General features: G+C 34.8%; 1 protein-coding gene across 1 annotated transcript; it reads left to right on the top strand.

Moving 5' to 3' along the window:
* Positions 1-1501: 1501 nt before the first annotated feature.
* On the top strand, positions 1502-13490 carry LOC142358525 (uncharacterized). The gene is made up of 3 exons (XM_075409919.1): positions 1502-1775; positions 11649-11938; positions 12750-13490. The coding sequence occupies exons 1-3, from the start codon at positions 1522-1524 to the stop codon at positions 13181-13183; spliced, it is 978 nt and encodes a 325-aa protein (XP_075266034.1). The 5' UTR covers positions 1502-1521; the 3' UTR covers positions 13184-13490.
* The last annotated feature ends 4640 nt before the right edge of the window (positions 13491-18130 follow it).

Below are 18130 nucleotides of genomic sequence, written 5' to 3'. Positions count from 1 at the left end.
CCGTTTCAACGTTGCTGCAAAAATTGTTTTCCTTGCAGCCTGTTAAAACAAAAAAAGAGAATTGCACCAATATGTCCCATGTCAATTGAAAGATTTGAAAAAATATTGGAACGTGGTAGACCGATATTGAATTATAGAAGACCTTGGTTGATTAATGTTGAGTACATGAGTCGACTCATGGAATGGCTGTTGCCGATCGATTCAAGGTATGGGAGTATTCTGGGTTTTTTCCCATAACGTATTTACATTGCACTAATAATGTCACTTAATAATTGCACTAAGGTTGAACCAAAAGTCTTTTGATATGAAAAGAGTGGATAAACTTTAGAAGTGGGCTTCACTATGTAAATAAAGTAAGGAAAACGCCGCCTCGACTTTGTCATTCTTTTCATATTATCAAGCTCTCGTGTACTGTTACCCTTTCTTCGCAATTCAAAGTGGTTTTGAGTTACTCACAAACAAAGTTTGTAACAATTATTTGAGTCTCATTGTTGGTTGAGTCTCTTTTATGTTCGATTGCTCTGCTCGTCTCTATCAGCATACCTTTCATCAAAACAGTTGAAGAGGAATAAATTCAAACATTGGTAAACTTGAGAATATATTATTGCCCATAAGATTTTCTTAAATTTTCCATACAATTTTCATAATTCCAAATTCACGCAATTATTCCTCTTGATGAGTTTTTACACCCAAATAGTGATGCAATTGGACAATGGTCCAATTTGGACCTGATCAAAAATCAAAGTCTGGGCATAGTCTGGACAATGTTCGCATAGAATTCTGACGAGAGTCCCAAGCCTCTTTAGAGTCTGAACAAAAGTCGCACAAAAGTGTGGGGAGACGGTCGCATGACAGTCTGATTAGAGATAAACAGAAAAGCAGAGTCTGAAAGATGCTCGCTGGATATTCTCAACAATTTTCATACAAATCTCGGAATCTCCAAATAAAGACCAAAGTTTGAACATAGTCTGGACAATAGCTGCATGACCCATCGTCCCAACCACTTTTTTACTGTATGTTTAAATTAAAAAATTTGAACTATTCGTGTAGATAAAAGTTTCTCATTTGGCAAGGTAAAACAACGAAGTAAAAACCAGTAGCCACCAGATTGGTCAACATAAAAAAAGCCGAAAAAGATTACCAACTTTTATGAACCGTTCATTTTATTTTATTTTTGGGTTGCAAGAAAGCCACAACGAAGTCGCATCACATGTTTTGTTTGCACTAATATCGCACCAAAGTCGAATCACACCTTTTGGGCGCACCAAAGTCTGAACAGTGGTCATTTCAGTCTGGCACGGTCTGAGCAGAGATTGAAGTTTGAATTTAATCTGATCAGAGGTTACTTGGATCTGGGACCTTAACCTGGGTAGTATATATGTATACCAATGGTATATATAACTATGATTTTTGTAGGTCATCTCTATAAATTTTCGGCGCAGGTTTGATCTCGTGGCCTCTCATATCTGGGTTGTCATGTTTGGTTTTTGTTTAGCTGCTAGGGGCAGCCCCAACAACGCAATGCTTGGCACACAAAATCAAAGAGAACTCCATTTACTTCGTGAATTGACGGCCGGCGCGCTACGCAACATGAAGGGTAGTAAAAGAAACCAGAAAATGGCAAAACGTTTCATAAATCAAATGAAGGAGAATAATTTGCAGCATCCACAGCGACAGCTTCCTACATACGATAGTCAACAGATTTCTGGCAACTTAGCTGAGCAAAGTTCTACAGGGGGACTCTCTAATCAAAATCAACTGCATATGCTACCCAGGTTTGTTACTAGGTCACAGTATTTCAGGCTTAAATCTCCATTGACGCCAGATTTTTTTCAGTGCTCTAATGAAAGTCACATAACCTATAGTTGAACATACAATGAGGCAAGATTATGATCGAGATTTCAGCCAGAAATTTGAGGTCATTTTACGTGCCTTTACGCGTAACTTCGCGTGAAACTCGCATTTTGCAAACCTTAAAATGGCGACAGTTATAAAATGTGGTATTGATCGAAAAAACTGCTAGTATAGAATTTGGCTCTACAGAGGCCTGGCATTTCAAACAACCAATTGCATATTTTCTGTCATTTCAGTCCTGACTGAGCTATTTAGGATATTGCAGCTATTTTATCAACTTCGCGCGCTCATGATTGAGAAATACCGTTAAATAATGAGACAAACCTTCTTCAAAAATGCGCAAGGAAAGAGCTTTTTTCGCTATAAAAAAGGATTAAATTAGCGTCATAGTGACCATCATAGTCACTACCATGAATTGGGCTACATCTTGCTACATACTCTTCCGAGTTGAAGCGGCTGGCAAGATTACTGCAACAACCATACAAGATTTGTGGGGTAGAAAAAACAGCCAGGTTGGTTGAAAACACGTGTGGAGAAAACACTTGGATACGCCTTAAACTGTATGCTAGGAGCAAGGGTCAAATCAAAATAATCTTTGAAGAAAAACGAGGAAAATATAGCTAACTTTGTAGAAAAAGCAAACTGATACAATCTAAAAAATATATAATTCAATAAGCGGCTGCTTTTATTAGGCATCTTGCGTAGACTCTTGAGATAATCTCGCATATCTCCAACGAGATTTTCTTTTCTTTCTCGCTAATTAAATAATCATACACAATAGTGAAAATGACAAAAAATTACAAACAGTGGCGATCTGGTCAAATCTGTACTTTATTTTTCAAACCAATTTCAGGACAAAGAATATATAGGAAAACTCAGGACCTTTTCATGTCTTAAAAACAAGAATGATGTTTTGATTTTAAATTTTAGTTTACAAGTGTGTTGTAAGTTTTCTATCAACCTTAAGTTCCATGGAGGCAGTTGTAATACTAGACATTGATAATCAAAGATTTTCCGCAATGTATTTTATTGTTAGCCCACTTCGAACAGCAAACCCGAAAGGAAAGCGCCAACCGCAAGCATACAAAAGTTTCTTAGCAGGACATTATAATCACCATATTCACACCCTTTTCATTTTACCCTCAACATTTTTTGGGAAATTTTGCTTGCTTTAGGTATTCAAAACGGTTTCAATTTTTAATTACCAATTTTACTCCTCTTTTTCGTTACTTTTGGAATCTTCTTCATCTTCTTTTGGAAGTATTACAAATGTTCAGTTTTGATTATTTTTATCTCAAGGTTGATTGTGCATTGTAATCTAACGTAAGTTGTGCTGTCTCGCGTTTATTTGGGATAATTGCTTGAGATCTTTCCTGGCAGTCGTCCTATGAATTCAAAGCTAAGTTATTTCAATCACCCGGGTCACCACTTCTGAGTAGTCATACAAGGATCACACATGGTATCATACAAATCATAACGTATTTCCTAGTACGATCCTTGTATGACTGCTAAGTAATCATACATGATTACTAGGAAATCATATATGAACCTTGTATGACTACAAAGAAATCATATATGATCCTAGTATGAATACCAAGAAGCATAAATCTATTTTTCATAAATTTTTATATCTTTTAAAAATTTCATTCGGCAATGACTCACTTATGTGATTTCGCGACATCACTTTGTGATGCGCCAAAATACCCAAACGTGTAACATCATTTGCAAAGTTGAGCACGCAGTTATTAAGTAAGTCCAAACAGATAAATAAAGTTCTGATATTCTCTGAAGCCAGCTTATACATATAAATGCTCATTTATAAAAAACATTTGGAGAAATTTTTGCAGATAACCTCAAATTCGTTTTCTGAATGTATTTAAGCTGGAAAGTTTCTCTTTTCGCCCACACAAAGAATCGAATGTAAAATGCAAATGCGATATAATAATTTATTATGTCCTCTGACTACATTATACGGGAATTTGTAAATCCAGTCAATGTTTTATGCGTCATATATGACCTTGTATGATTTCCAGGAAATTTTTTCAACATCAAAAGAAAAAGAAAGATATAAAGTTTTTAGGCTTTGAATTTTTTTGAATGATCCCTGTATGATTTCTAGGAAATCATTTAAGATCCTTGTATGACTACTAAGAAATCATACAAATCATACATGTTCTTGTATGATTACTAGGAATCATATTTGACCCAGTATGACTACTAAAAATTGTGTATGATGAGCAAACCGGGCAAATACCGAAAAAAGACATTTCTTCAAAGACAATATTCATGATGCATCTTTGGCAGATGTTTGCACCTTATGGATTGAGATAGATTCTCGAGCCTTGTAATTTCTAGGCCGGAACAATTAACTGAAACATTCGGGCGGAACAAGTTTCGATTGAGGCTCTTTAAAGAACGCTGATCAAAAGAAAAGGACAAAAAAATTATATCGCAGGTTTTGTTGAACAGTACGGTTACAATATTTATTAAATGTTTGTTCTGTTTCCAACAGCTTAGTAATTGTGTCGGTTTTCAAAACTTGTGAAGATTTTGTTTAATAGCCGCTGTCAACTGCTTTTCATGATTTTGGGGTTGTGATTTTGGTCACACCGAAACAGGAAGTGGAGCCAAAAATTGAGTGGTTTTATGGCATGATTTTTTTTCGCTCTAATTTTAAAGTAGGGTGAGAAAACGGTGTTTGAAAAAAAAACCTCACTTTCTCGCCTAGTGTTTTTTTCATATGCGGCAATTTTGTTATGATTTTTACTGTTTCTTCGATTTTTTGGATTGGTTTTTTCTCTAAGTGGTTTTCCCAATCCATTCACAACTCATTTTAGGCCTAGTTTTTTTTAACACAATTCTCTTTCTCGATAGTGGTTTTTTGTTCGCGTGTTTCATTTTGACTTTGATTTTCAATTTTTATAATTTTTTCGATCTAATTTTTATTCGAGATGGTTTTCCCAATTCACTCATAGTCCATTCTAAGTCTAGTTTTTGTTTAGCCGATGAAAATTTTTTACGTCAAGACTTGTCCTATTATGTTTTTTTTAATACGTTTTACCTTTTTTTCAAGTTTTTCTTTTTACATAAGTCACGATTTTCTCGTTTGACTTCTCACTTACTTCATTCACTATTTCCACTAAATGGATTTTGAATTCTTTCGCTCATTGAATTACGCAATATAGTGAATACCGGGGTAAACCGATAAGACCGGTCATTAAATAATCGTGCACTAGGCTATCAAAGTTCATTAGACAGATTGCTAGCGGATATTAGTATTAAGCTTAACAACCTTCTACTTTTCAGAACCCGAAGTAAACATAGGTTGAGAAAATAATTGAAACTACACACTGAATTAAAAGCTTTTTTGAAATTTCGGAAAAATTAGGAAAATTTTTTGTCAATTTCGATCTCTTCTTTTTTTCTGTTTCAATCCCGATGTGAGTCTAGCGCCTCATGGGCGGATTTTTTTTGGCAATTTGCCGGCTATGTTCTCAAATTTTCCTGCCAATGTACAAAAGTGAAAACTTTCCTGCCAATGTACAAAAGTGAAAATGGCAAAAAAATATAAACAATCGCGATATGGTTGAATCTGCATTTGATTATTGAAACCAATTTCAGATCTTTTTAGGAAAACAAAAAAACTCCAGGACCTTTCCAAATCATAAAAACTGTAGAAACAAGAATAATGTTTTGATATCAATTTTTTTTACAAGTTTGTTGTTTATTTCCAATCAATCTCAAGTTCCTTTGAGCCACTTGTAATACTAGATATTCATAATCAATGATTTTCCGCAATGTATTTTTTTCTTAACCCACTTCGAACAGCAAACACAAAAGGAAAGCGTCAACCATATAAACACCCTTTTCATTTTAACCTCAAGTTTTTTGGGAAGTTTTGCTTGCGTTACGCATTCAGAACTGTTTTAATTTTAAAATACCAATTTTATTCCTCTTTTCCGTTACTTTTGTAATGTTCTTCAACTTCTTCGAGAATTATTACAAATATCCAAATTTGGTTTTTTTTTATCTCAAGGTTGATTATGCTTTGTAATCTAGCTTAAGTTGTGCTGTCTCGCGATTATTTGGGATAATTGATTGAGACCTCTCACGACAGTCATCCTATGAGTTTGAAGCTACGGTATCACAATTCTCGCACGCAGTTATTGAGTAAGTCCAAACAGATAAATAAAGTTCTGATGTTTTCTGAAGCCAGCTTATACATATAAATGCTCATTTAAAAAAAACCTTTGGAGAAATTTTTGCAGATAACCTCAAATTCGTTTTCTGAATGTTTTTAAGTGGGAAAGTTTCTCTTTTCGTCCACACAAAGAATCGAATGCAGAATGCGAATGCGATATAATAATTCATTATGTCCTCTGACTACATTATACAGGAATTTGTAAAACCAGTCAATGTTTTATGCGTCATATATGACCTTGTATGATTTCCAGGAAATTTTTTCAACATCAAAAGAAAATGAAAGATATACAGCTTTTAGGCGTTGAATTTTTTTGAGTGATCTCTGAATGATTTCTAGGAAATCCTTTATGATCCTTGTATGACTACTAAGAAATCATACAAATCATACATGACCTTGTATGATTACTAGGAATCATATTTGACCTAGTATGACTACTAAAAATTGTGTATGATGAGCAACCCGGGCAAATACCGAAAAAAGACATTTCTTCAAAGACAATGTTCATGATGCATCTTTGGCAGATGTTTGCACCATATGGATTGAGATAGATTCTCGAGCCTTGTAATCTCTAGGCTAGAACAATTAACTAAAACATTCAGGCGGAACAAGTTTCACTTGAGGCTCTTTAAAGAACCCTGACCAAGAAAAAGGACACAAAACTATAAATCGCAGGTTTTGTTTAGCCAATGAAAACTCTTTGTATTGTACGTCAAGACTTTTTTAGACGTTTTTTTAATTGGCTTTACCTTTTGATCAAGTTTTTCATTTTACATAAATCACAATTTTCTCGTTTGACTTTTGACTTATTTCACTCGATACTTCCACTGAATGGATTTTAAAATCTTTGACTCCTTGAATTAGGCAATATAGTGAATACCGTGGTAAAACGATAAAGAACCGTCATTATTTCATAGTGATCTAGGTTATCAAAGTTCTCTTGATAGATTGTTAGCTAATATTATTATTAAGCTTAATAACCTTCTTCTTGTTAGAAGGTGAAGTAAATTTTGGTTCAGAATATAATTGAAACTGCACACTGAAATAGAAAAATTTTGGAAACTTAGGAAAACTTAGGAGAACGTTGTCAGTTTTGATCTCCTCATTTTTTCTGTATCAACCGCGCCGTGATTGTAGAGTCTCACTGGCTGCAATTTTTGGCTAACTTGCATTTTGCGGAACTGAAATTGGCAACAGTTTTACAGTGTGGTAGTGGTTGAGAAAACTGGCAAATTAGAAATTGGACCTACAGAGGTGCGGCATTACAAACAAGTTATTGCCATTTTTCTGTCATTTCTGTCTTGAATGAGCTGTTTTGAATAACACTACTATTTTATCAACATTGCCAGTTTTTGATTGAGAAATATCGATATGTAATAAAACAAACTTTCTCCAAAAATGCGTAATAAGGAGCTTTTCTCGCTATAAAAATGCTTACTTCAGCGTTATAGCGATCATAGTCACTACTATGAGTTATTGGGCTATATTTTGCTAAAAAAAATTGCTGAAGAAAAATCGAGAAAAAAAAGTTAATTGAATAGAAATAGCAAACCGATGTAATCCAAAGAAAATATAATTAGTTGAGATTTTATTAGACATCTGGCGTAAATTCTTGAGATAATCCCGCATATCTCCAAAGAGATTTTCTTTTTCCCGCTTATTAACTAATCATACGCAAAAGTGAAAATGGCAAAAAATTATAAACAGTAGCGATATGGTTGAATCTACACTTGATTAATAAAACCAATTTCAGATCCTTTTAGGACAAAAAAAATAGGATAACTCAGGACCTTTTCAAATCATAAAAACTGTAGAAACAAGAATAATGTTTTTATATCAATTTTCTTTACAAGTTTCTTGTTTGTCTCCAATCATTTTCAATTTCCTTTGAGCCAGTTGTAATACTAGATATTGATAATTGAAGGTTTTCCGCGATGTATTTTATTGTTAGCCCACTTCCAACGGCAAACCCAAAAAAAACGCAAACCGCAAGCAGACAAATTTGCTTAGCAGGACATTTTAATCACCATATTCACACCCTTTTCATTTAACCCTCAATTTTTTTGAGAAGTTTTGCTGGCGCTAAGTATTCAAAATGGATTAAATTTTTAATTACCAACTTACTTCTCTATTCCGTTACTTTTGGAATCCTCTTCAACTTCTTTTAGAATTATTACAAATATCTAATTTTGATTATTTTTATCTCAAGGTTGATAATGCAGTATAATCTGGCGCAAGTTCTGATGTTTCGCGATTTGGGATAATCGCTTGAGACCTCTCCTGGCAGTTGTCCTATGAATTCGAAGCTAAGGTATCTCAATCAAATATCGAAAAAGGATGACATTAGTACGAACACAAAATTGATGATGCAATTTTTTCAGATGTTAGCGCCTTATTGATTGAGCTAGATACTCGAGCCTTTACTCGTTTTGTTCTAGAACTATTAATTCAAATAGTCTGGAGGAACAAGTTTTGATTGGGGCTCTTTAAAGAACCCTAAACAAAAAAATGGACAAAAAAATATTATCGCAAGTTTTTGTGTCGTAATTGTGTTGGTTCTCAATAAACGCGCAGAGATATTGTTTAACAGCCTCTCAAACGGCTATTATATAGGCATCTCCTTTTTTACAGTTCGAAGAACTGTTTTACAATTCGAAGAATTGTTAGACAGCCTATCAAACGGCTATTTTATAGGCATCTCCTTTTTTAGGCGCTGTGGTTTTTTTAAGATCTGTTCAAATACATTCATAATTCTTGAAGTCAACCTGGGGTAGTGATTTTGGTCACAACGAAAAAAGAAGTGGCGCGAAAAAGCGAGAGGTTTTGTAGTGTGAATGTTTTTCGCTCTAATTTCAAAATAGGATGAGAGAACGGTGTTTGAAAAAAACTTCGCTTTTTCGCTTGGTGGTTTTTTCTTGTTCACATGCGGCAATGTCACTTTGATTTTTACAGTTTTTTGCTTTTTGGATTGGTTTTTTGTCTAATTGTTTTCCCAATCCATTCATAACCTATATAAGGCCTTGTTTCTGTTTGAACAAAATTTCAATTTCTCGCCTGTATGTTTTTGTTCACATGTTGCGATTTCACTTTGATTTCTACTCTTTTTTGATTTTTTGTATTGGATTTTTTTGAGTAGTTTTCCCAATCCATTCTTAACTCTTTTGTGGCCTAGTTTTTGTTTGAACAAAATTTATCTTTCTCGATAGTGGTTTTTTGTTCACATGTGACATTTTGACTTTGATTTTCAGTTTTTTATAATTCTTTCGATATGATTTTTTTTCGATATGGTTTTCCCAATTCACTCATAGTCCATTCTAGAGTAGTTTTTGTTTAGCCATTAAGAATTCTTTGAACTGTACGTCAAGACTTGTCCTGTTATGTTTTTTTTAATTCGCTTTACCTTTTGATGATGTTTTTCGTTTTATATAAGTCACGATTTTCTCTTTTGACTTCTCACTTACTTCACTCTCTATTTCCACTAAATGGATTAAAATTCTTTCGCTCATTGAATTACGAAATATAGTGAATACCGGGGTAAACCGATAAAGACCGGTTATTAAGTCATCGTGCCCTACTTTATCAAAGTTCATTAGACAGAATGCTAGCGGATATTAGTATTAAGCTTAATAACCTTCTACTTTTTAGAACCTGAAGTAACTATAAGTTGAGAAAATAATTGAAACTGCACACTGAATTAGATCCTTTTTTGAAACTTCGGAAAAATTTTTTGTCAATTTTGATCTCTTCTTTTCTGTTTCAATCCCGATGTGAGTCTAGCGCCTCATGGGCGGATATTTTTTGGCAATTTGACGGCTATGTTCTCAAATAGTCCTGCCAATGTAAGATATTGGTCAGCTGATTCGTAAATTTGTTAATTACTCTCATACGAAGTTTGTGGCAATTGTATTAGTCTTGTTGATCTTTTGTTTGACCGTTTATTCGTATGACCATTTTGACTTTTCGTCCTCCAAAAAGGGATAACCGTTAGTTCCTGGTGGACCTAAATTCTCTTACAGCCTTTTGTCTTATTAGGCTCTAAGTATACAAATCACTGAAACTCTCGGAGACACAAACTTAAGATGAAAACGATTTACAGTTCCCCTAGTTTGACCTCTTCCCACCACACTTCAAATCCCCATTGCGCCCCTCTCACCCCAATGCTCACACCTGCACATCGTTCCACCTGTTTTCTTGAGGCTTTACTGGTCTTTAAGGTCTCGAAATATGTTAAAACAATAGCAATTCTACTTCGTTTAATAGCCTCAAAACGATAGCTGGAGCTATTATTGACCTTCTCTTGGTTTTTAGCAAACATTTTCATACGACCATATGAATTGACAATCAATCACTTCAAATCTGCAATTTGTTCGTTCGTTCTCGCAATTTCAACTAAGTTTCGCGCGTGATCTCATTTTTCACTCTTAGTTTGTTCACATTTTTCGCTCTTTTGTTCCTGCGCGTGATTAAATTTCTGATCACATGACTTCTCGTAAATGACTTCATAACTCTGAAATTTACTTTTCTTACTTTAGTTCAAAGAGATGAGGTCAATTGAGTGCGGGTATTTGAGGGCAGCTACTAGAAGCAGTAGTAACTAAGACAGATTCTTAATGTAAATGTAACATCTCAGCATTTAATAAAAAAGAAGTTTCTTTTTGGTCTGTTTCTTTTACTATCTATTCGACTGCAAACCTACGAAGCTGTTGCGGCTATTTTTGGCAGTCTGTCAGCTATGTTTTATATATTGAAGGAGGCGAAATAAAAAAAAGCAGGTTTTATCTTTGTCGTTGTTGAAGAGCCTTCACACTATGAATCTATTATTTGAGTCAACCGATCTACAACACTGCTAACATGATAACAGAAAAAAAAATCAATTTGAGCATTTTCACGTACCTTCCGACGTTTATAATATATAGGTGCTCAAGGTCAATCCTATAGACAAAAAGATTCCATGTGAAGCTGTGAGCAAAAGCGAGATCAAAATGGGTATGAAAATACTAAGTGGTAGACCATCACTGCTCCACTAAGTGCATTCTTTTGAGGCATTTCTTGGTTTCCACGCAACAAGTGCAGATACGAAAAGGGCATCGAAAAACTGACAATTTACACCAAAAATAGCATACACTTAACTGTGCGAATCAAAAACAAGGAGGGGATAATCTGAATCTCTGAAGTTACCCTAGTGTTCGTTCCAGTGGTTCTGATCATAGCTCAATTTGGGTCTGGACCTAAACCTGGGCTTTCATTCGTAAATTTACCCCGCCTCATCATTTTTTGATAAAACGCCCATTTGCTGACTAAGAAATCTCTGAGAGCGCAGGATATGGTGTTAGACTTCAAGATTTAACCGGATATCTTGTTTCTCTGCACAAGACGTCATATCCAAAAATGATCAAAACGAAACATGTTGGTCGTACAAAACACCATTAAGTACTATCAGAAAGAAAAAAAATATTGATGCTTGCTTTCGATCGCTTTCTATTTTCCAACTTCGTGACAATTTGTGCTATCCCTATGTTAGGAAGGGAAACTTGCTAGTACACAACTAATGTCTGATTCTAAAATCAATCACTCAACGGCGTCAAAATTTCAGCTATTCACCGACTAGCTCTGGTCCTACCCGCAGCTCTGGTTTCGGATCTTTGGACCATCAAATGATCAACATACCAGCAAACGAACAAGATATCATTGCTAGACAGAGCAATGATTCGGGTCAATTTGGAAGATCAAACCAGAGTGATGGTAGAGACCAATTTGAAACTCCAGGACCTAGAGGTTACCCTGGCCGAGGGGGAGTCAGTGCTCGTGTGAGCCATTTCGGAAGCCCAAGCCTGAATCGAAGTTTAGCTGGTTCCTTTGAGACTCCTCTACGAGGACCAGAAGGTAGATTTTGTTTGGAAGTTTTTGTCTCAATTTTCCTTGATTACCCATGTCGAGAGATGGTCACGTTTCAATTCACAATTAATTTTTTCCCACTCTTGTTGAATGTATATGTCCACACTTACACCCTACACGAAACATCGGCTCTCTGAAAAGACCAATTAAGTCCAAAAGGTTACGGGTAGTTTCCAACAATTATTTTAGTTTCATATTCGATGACTTTAGTCAGTTATGATTTTGTCTCTTCTGATAAGTTATAATTTTTCGCTGCTTTCCTTTTAACACCTGCAAGAATGTTTAAGTCAGTGCGGGATGTAATTCTCAACAAATCTCTATAGCTCTGTTGTAGAATTGATGCGTTTTCTCTCCTAAACAACTATATTGGTTATTTTAAAGCTTCATACAGTTTTTAAATTGTCAACATCAGGTTTTTTCCCGTATTTTATTACTTTGCATTTCAGTTAGGATTGGGGTAAGCTCAACTTCACTAATTTTGATTGTTCTGTGACTTTTATACCAACTGATTGTCCTTCTGGAAAAAAATAAATAGATTCTTTATAAGTGATAATCTTAACAATATGATTAATGATTACACCTAACGAAGTAGAGCCTATTTATCATTGACATTAATATTTGTGCTAAAAAGATTGAAATACTCTTTCTAAGTTTAGCTAGCTAAACTTAAGCTAAACTTAGAGAGAGTATTTTAACCTTTTTAGCACAAGTAACAAAAGAAGAATAAGTTATGAATATATCATTCGGTGCTAATGACAAATACGTTTACAGCTTAAAGCAGAAATGTACTTTTGCTTAGCTCAAGTCTACGACCAAAGCCAAGCATGGCGAGTTCCACGCCGAAGGTACAGCGAAGGACAAGCTCAACATTTCTATCAAGGTCAACAGCACAGTCGAGGTCAAACACCTCGCTCTTTACAGCATTGGATTGAAGGCGAAGGTCGCAGTCCAGGTCACACATCTGCCATAGACAGTCAAGAGCAAATGTACGGCCTTCCCAGAGGTGGTCAGGAAATCGGCAGAAGTCGCAGTTACAATCGGGGTGCCACCACTTACCGCAGAGGTCGAAATTTCAGTCGAGGTCAATCATCATATAGCCAACCCCCCTTTTTCCGTCGGCTTGAGGCAGATTCAGATTTGGCTCAAGTTCAATTTGGTTCGCAAAAAGATCACACAGGCGCTCAAGATCAAAGTGAAGGTCGACCTCCTAGTCAAGGTCCACCTCGTAGCTAAACAAAAAGCAACAGCTAGGCAACAAAAATCAAAGTTGAAATCAGGATCATAAGCAGAGCCAAAAAAAACAGAATTCACAATCTTCAATGAAAACTAAAACTATAATGAATGAAAACTTTTCAGCTATTTGATGATCACAATATTATGAAGTGATATCAAGAAGTTCAATCTTATAGTAGTCATTTACTCAATGTGCGTAAAACTCCATGAAAAGACTTTGAATGGTCTGTTTTATGGTTAAAAAAAGTTTCCTCGAAACAAAGTTTCCTCGAAAACCAAGAGCTAATAAAGCGCTCAATTTATTTAAGCTTACTGATCGGCTTTTTATTGCTTTGAGTCGTAAAATATCTTTTCTGTAGTCGTTAGAGTATACCGTGTTTGGCGAATTTTGTCGACTTACCCGCATGCTAATAAGTAATAATCCTATTAAGAACAAGATATTGTCCCGAGTCAACGATCATACAACTTCCTTTGATTTCGTAATAGGTCATATATGATTCTTAGTAATCATACTAGGTCATATATGATTTGTATGAATTCTTGGTAGTCATAGAAGGACCATATATGATTTCCTAGAAATCATACAGGGATCATACAAAAAATTTCAAAGACTATAATCTGTATAATTTTGATTTTCTACTGAAATTGAAAAAAACTCTTGGAAATCACGCAAGGGCATATATGACACAAAAACATTGACTGGTGCCATAAATTCACGTATAATGTAGTCAGAGGACTTATTAAGTTATTATATCGCATTTGCACTCCACATTTGATTCTTTGTTTTGCGCTAAAAGAATAACTTTGCGGTTTAAACATATTCAGAAAACGAATTTAAGGTTCTATGCAATTTTTTTTCTTGATTATTTTTTTATAAATGAGTATTTATAGGGATAAACTGGCTTCATAGTATGTTAAAAACTTTGTTACCTTTTTGGAATTACTCTTTTATTTAATGCCCAACTTTGCAAATGATATTTGTACGTTAGGGTCTTATGGAGATCACAGTGATGCCGGGGTATCATATAGGCGATGCCCTACCGAATAAAAACAAAAAACATAAATGGTCAAACATTTTCGAAAAATTGATATATGATTCTTGGTATTCGTACTAGGATCATATAAGATTTCTTGGTAATCATACATGTATCATATATGATTTATTTGGTTTCATACAAGGATCGTACTAAGAAATCAATTATGGACAGTATGAAACCATATATGATACTCGTATGAAATCAAAGAAACTACAACCCGGGGTCTGACCAATGCCGCACACTTCGACCTAGGTGGTATATGGTACTAACAATTAAGTGTCAATATTGTATACCACCTAGCTCGAAGTGTGCGGCAATGGTCAGACGATATCTTGTTCTTAACTTGTTATCTTGTTATTACTTATTAGCATGCCGTAAGTCGACAAAATTCACCAAACATGGTATACTCTAACAACTACAGAACAGAGATTGTCAACAAAGTCGGTCAGTAAAAGAACGCCGGTCAAAGCTTAAATAAAAGAATAAATGAAAAAAAAACAGGTAACAAGGGGGCAAAGATGACGAATAAGCTCAAGGGGGATCGTAGCTGAGAGTCGTCTTAATTTGTCGGATCATGGTTGCTGATTCAATGTCGATTACGCAATTGGAATAGCTATAAGCGCAAGCAAACATTTGGATCGTTATCTCCACTTATGAAGGCAGTGAGAGTGATTACATTGTTGATTCGAAATTCTGACTGCATTAAATTCAAAACTAGGTTGATAAAAATTAATGAGTGAGCGGATCTATGCTATCCCCCCAGTTGTGGGTATCTTCATCTTTTCCGCACGCGCTTTTTTCCTACATAGTAACGTGGTACATGACAATTCATAATTTGTAACTGGGGGCACATAAACATTGGGGGTTTAGATTAGATCTGCATGAGCTTTAAAACATTTTTCTGAGTGACTCTGGTCTGAAATTGCGTCGCATCATGGTTATTAATCTTAGAAAAAGCCAGCTAACTGCAAGATCGTCTCCTTCTGTCTCCCCCCCCCGCTCTCTCTCTCTCTCTCTCTCTCTCTCTCTCTAGAGTATATATATATATATATATATATATATATATATATATATGTGTGTATATATATGTATATATATATATATATATATATATGTGTGTGTGTGTGTATATATATATATATATATATATATATATATATATATGTATATATATATATATATATATATATATAAATATATATATATATATATATATATATATATATATATATATATATATATATATATATATATATACATATATAAATCACAACTTGAGCGGTATATAAAGTATATAAAGGTATCTTTCTATATATGGAATGGCATGTGTATCATAAAAAACAAAAGGCAGTTTCTTTTGAAAATAGAACTATATATTTGCAGACTTTTGTGTTTCGATTTTGCGGGATGATTTCTTGGTCTGGAGTTTGGTAATTATCTGACAGTTTTTCAGATTACCCTTCAATTTTAGAAGGTTGCATAAAACTTTGGCCTTATTTGACTAAACACCGTAATGTTTTCATATATAATTCGACAACTGCCTCCTGTTGGTCAAATGCTTGTTTTTCATAGTTTGGTTTGAGTCTCTATCCAAAATGTTGGACTGATTGTTTTTTTAAATCAGCCCTTGTTTGTTTATGACGTATGACAGTTTAAAAAATTTTCCACGAATATCAATTTTTTTCTCCAGAATTTGAAGAAGCAACCATAAAAAATATACAACGTTAGCTTGATCAATCTTGCTAAAACTAATTAAATGTCTACTGGAATGGCTGAAGTGTTAGGATTTGACCAAGAAAACTGATCAAATCAATTAGCTTTAGCTTATCTATTCTACTGACACTATCCTACAGTTTTCTACAACTAAACATCTTTTTGGAATATGCAATAAACATGGGATACTTCTTGCCATTTTCAATTGGTTGACAATTTTTTTGTGATTTAAGACCCTTTTCTCTACTTTTTTTCTGAGACTTCTAGTTGAATTTAAAAAATTTTAAGAAAAAAACTGATCGGTATTGATAAATTTCTGAAATTTTGCGCCGGAAACTTTTTTAAATTGCAATCGAAAAAATAAATTGGCTCACTTATTTTTTGTTTATTTGGCAATTGGATCAACCAAGTGAGCGATAAGAGCTTTAAATTGAAATAAGGCAACAATAAACATATATTGCTGTTTTCTTATTTTGTCATAATACTGTCAAAATCACGTTGTTAATTGAAATCAATTCATTTTCAATAAAACATCATCGAAGTTCACTTTTTATTATTTAGTAATACGATTTAATGAAACTAAGCCGCAGGTGTTATCATGGTCAAGTACATTGTTAATTGACATCAGTTTCATTTTCAATTAAACATAATCAAAATTCAATTTTCAATGTTGCGGTTTATTGAAATTAAACCTCATACATTAAGAGTACAAACATCAATAATAATAAACTTCAGGCGTTATCATGATCAACTAGGGGGCTTATCAGGTGGTTTCTTTTAAAGTTCGTTCTAGTGTGGGGGATTATAAGAATCCCCCGTTCAAAAAGCACCAAATCCAATGGGCCCTTTGTAACGAGTCTGTTATTTGTCCGAAATTTTGCCACTAATCTACTCTGTTGATCTCAAATTTTAACCGCTAAATCATCCTAAATGATGTGAATTCTCAAAACGCGGGTCAAAGAAGCTTTTCTCATTGATCATTCATTCGTCACCTATTGCCTATAAAAATATGTAACATTGCCAATTCGAAGCTGAAGGTCGCAGTTATTCGACACTGAATGGCTGTCACAGGATCTCCTTCTGACTTGATTAAGTTATAACGGCACAAAATTGTCCTGAAGGGTAATAGAGTGGAGCAGAATTACAGAAAATTATTAGAAGTTTTGACTTTTTTCAGAAAACTGTTCCAATTATTTTATTAGATACAATTTAGATACCGATAAAAAGTATCCCATTTACGTTCTTTTTCGGATTCACTGAATTAAAGAGATACTTTCCGTTTGTTCCCCAGCTTAGATAGCCGCCGAATTGGCTGACAGGGCGCTTAGCCTACAACCAAAAAATGATATAGCCCCTTCCCCGCCAGGGTCATACGGAGAGGCCGAGTGGAACGTCAGCCGACCGCACATCCAAGTTAAAAGGTCCAAGGAGCTACTGATTTATTGACCATTTAGGATTTGAACCGCAATGATAAATTGCTAAATCTGTCGAGATAATGAAACGGTCACTGAAACTGGGGGCACATATAATGTACTGGTGGGGGGATAAAGCGGAAAAGATCCAAATAAAGCTTCACGAGCGTCGGGGATTTTTATGAGTGGCAAGTCAATAAACGAGTAATTTTATATATGAGCAAGTTTAAAAATCTGCAGCGTCCATTGCAGTTGTTCTGATACTGAATTTGTGGCTGTAGATGAAACGCAATCTTGCGGCTGTACATGTTACGACACGTAAGTTACGACCAGTAAGTGAATTGAATTCCACATGTGAAGGAAGCATCTGAATGCCAACTGAGGTCTTTCTGTATATGAAGCATAGAAAATGAAGTATGAAAAAGCTGACACACAAACAAACTTGACAAAATAACAAATGCAACAACACAGAAACAGATAAACCTCACCCTAACCAATCACTTGTCAGGTAGCGGTCAAAACAACACAAATTGCATGTGGATTTTCCATGACAATGCATAAAAAGAACGATTTTAACGTGTCATGTGGCCACCTCTCAAGTAGGTAAAAGAAACATTTAGCATAGGTTTACTCGTGCATGGGGAAACCACATGACAAAAGTTGAAAATAAGTGTGCCTTTCACGGTATTAGCATTGGGCCCCCGCATGACAGATGCTGAGGGGCGGCGACATGACAAAGGAGGTTATTTTTACGAGCCCTATGTGTTACGAGACCCAGTAACGAG

This window comes from Convolutriloba macropyga, unplaced genomic scaffold (genome assembly GCF_964194025.1).
Source record: "Convolutriloba macropyga unplaced genomic scaffold, txConMacr16.3 SCAFFOLD_1766, whole genome shotgun sequence".
Classification (NCBI taxonomy): domain Eukaryota; kingdom Metazoa; phylum Xenacoelomorpha; order Acoela; family Convolutidae; genus Convolutriloba; species Convolutriloba macropyga.
Note: the sequence above shows the minus strand (reverse complement) of the source record. Positions and strands in the feature narration are given on the sequence as shown.

Coding starts and splice junctions, on each gene's coding strand:
- LOC142358525 (XM_075409919.1), top strand. CDS start 1,522: ATGCTTGGCACACAAAATCAAAGAGAACTCCATTTACTTCGTGAATTG. Junction 1,776..11,648: donor CAACTGCATATGCTACCCAG/GTTTGTTACTAG, acceptor TCAAAATTTCAG/CTATTCACCGACTAGCTCTG. Junction 11,939..12,749: donor TCCTCTACGAGGACCAGAAG/GTAGATTTTGTT, acceptor ACTTTTGCTTAG/CTCAAGTCTACGACCAAAGC.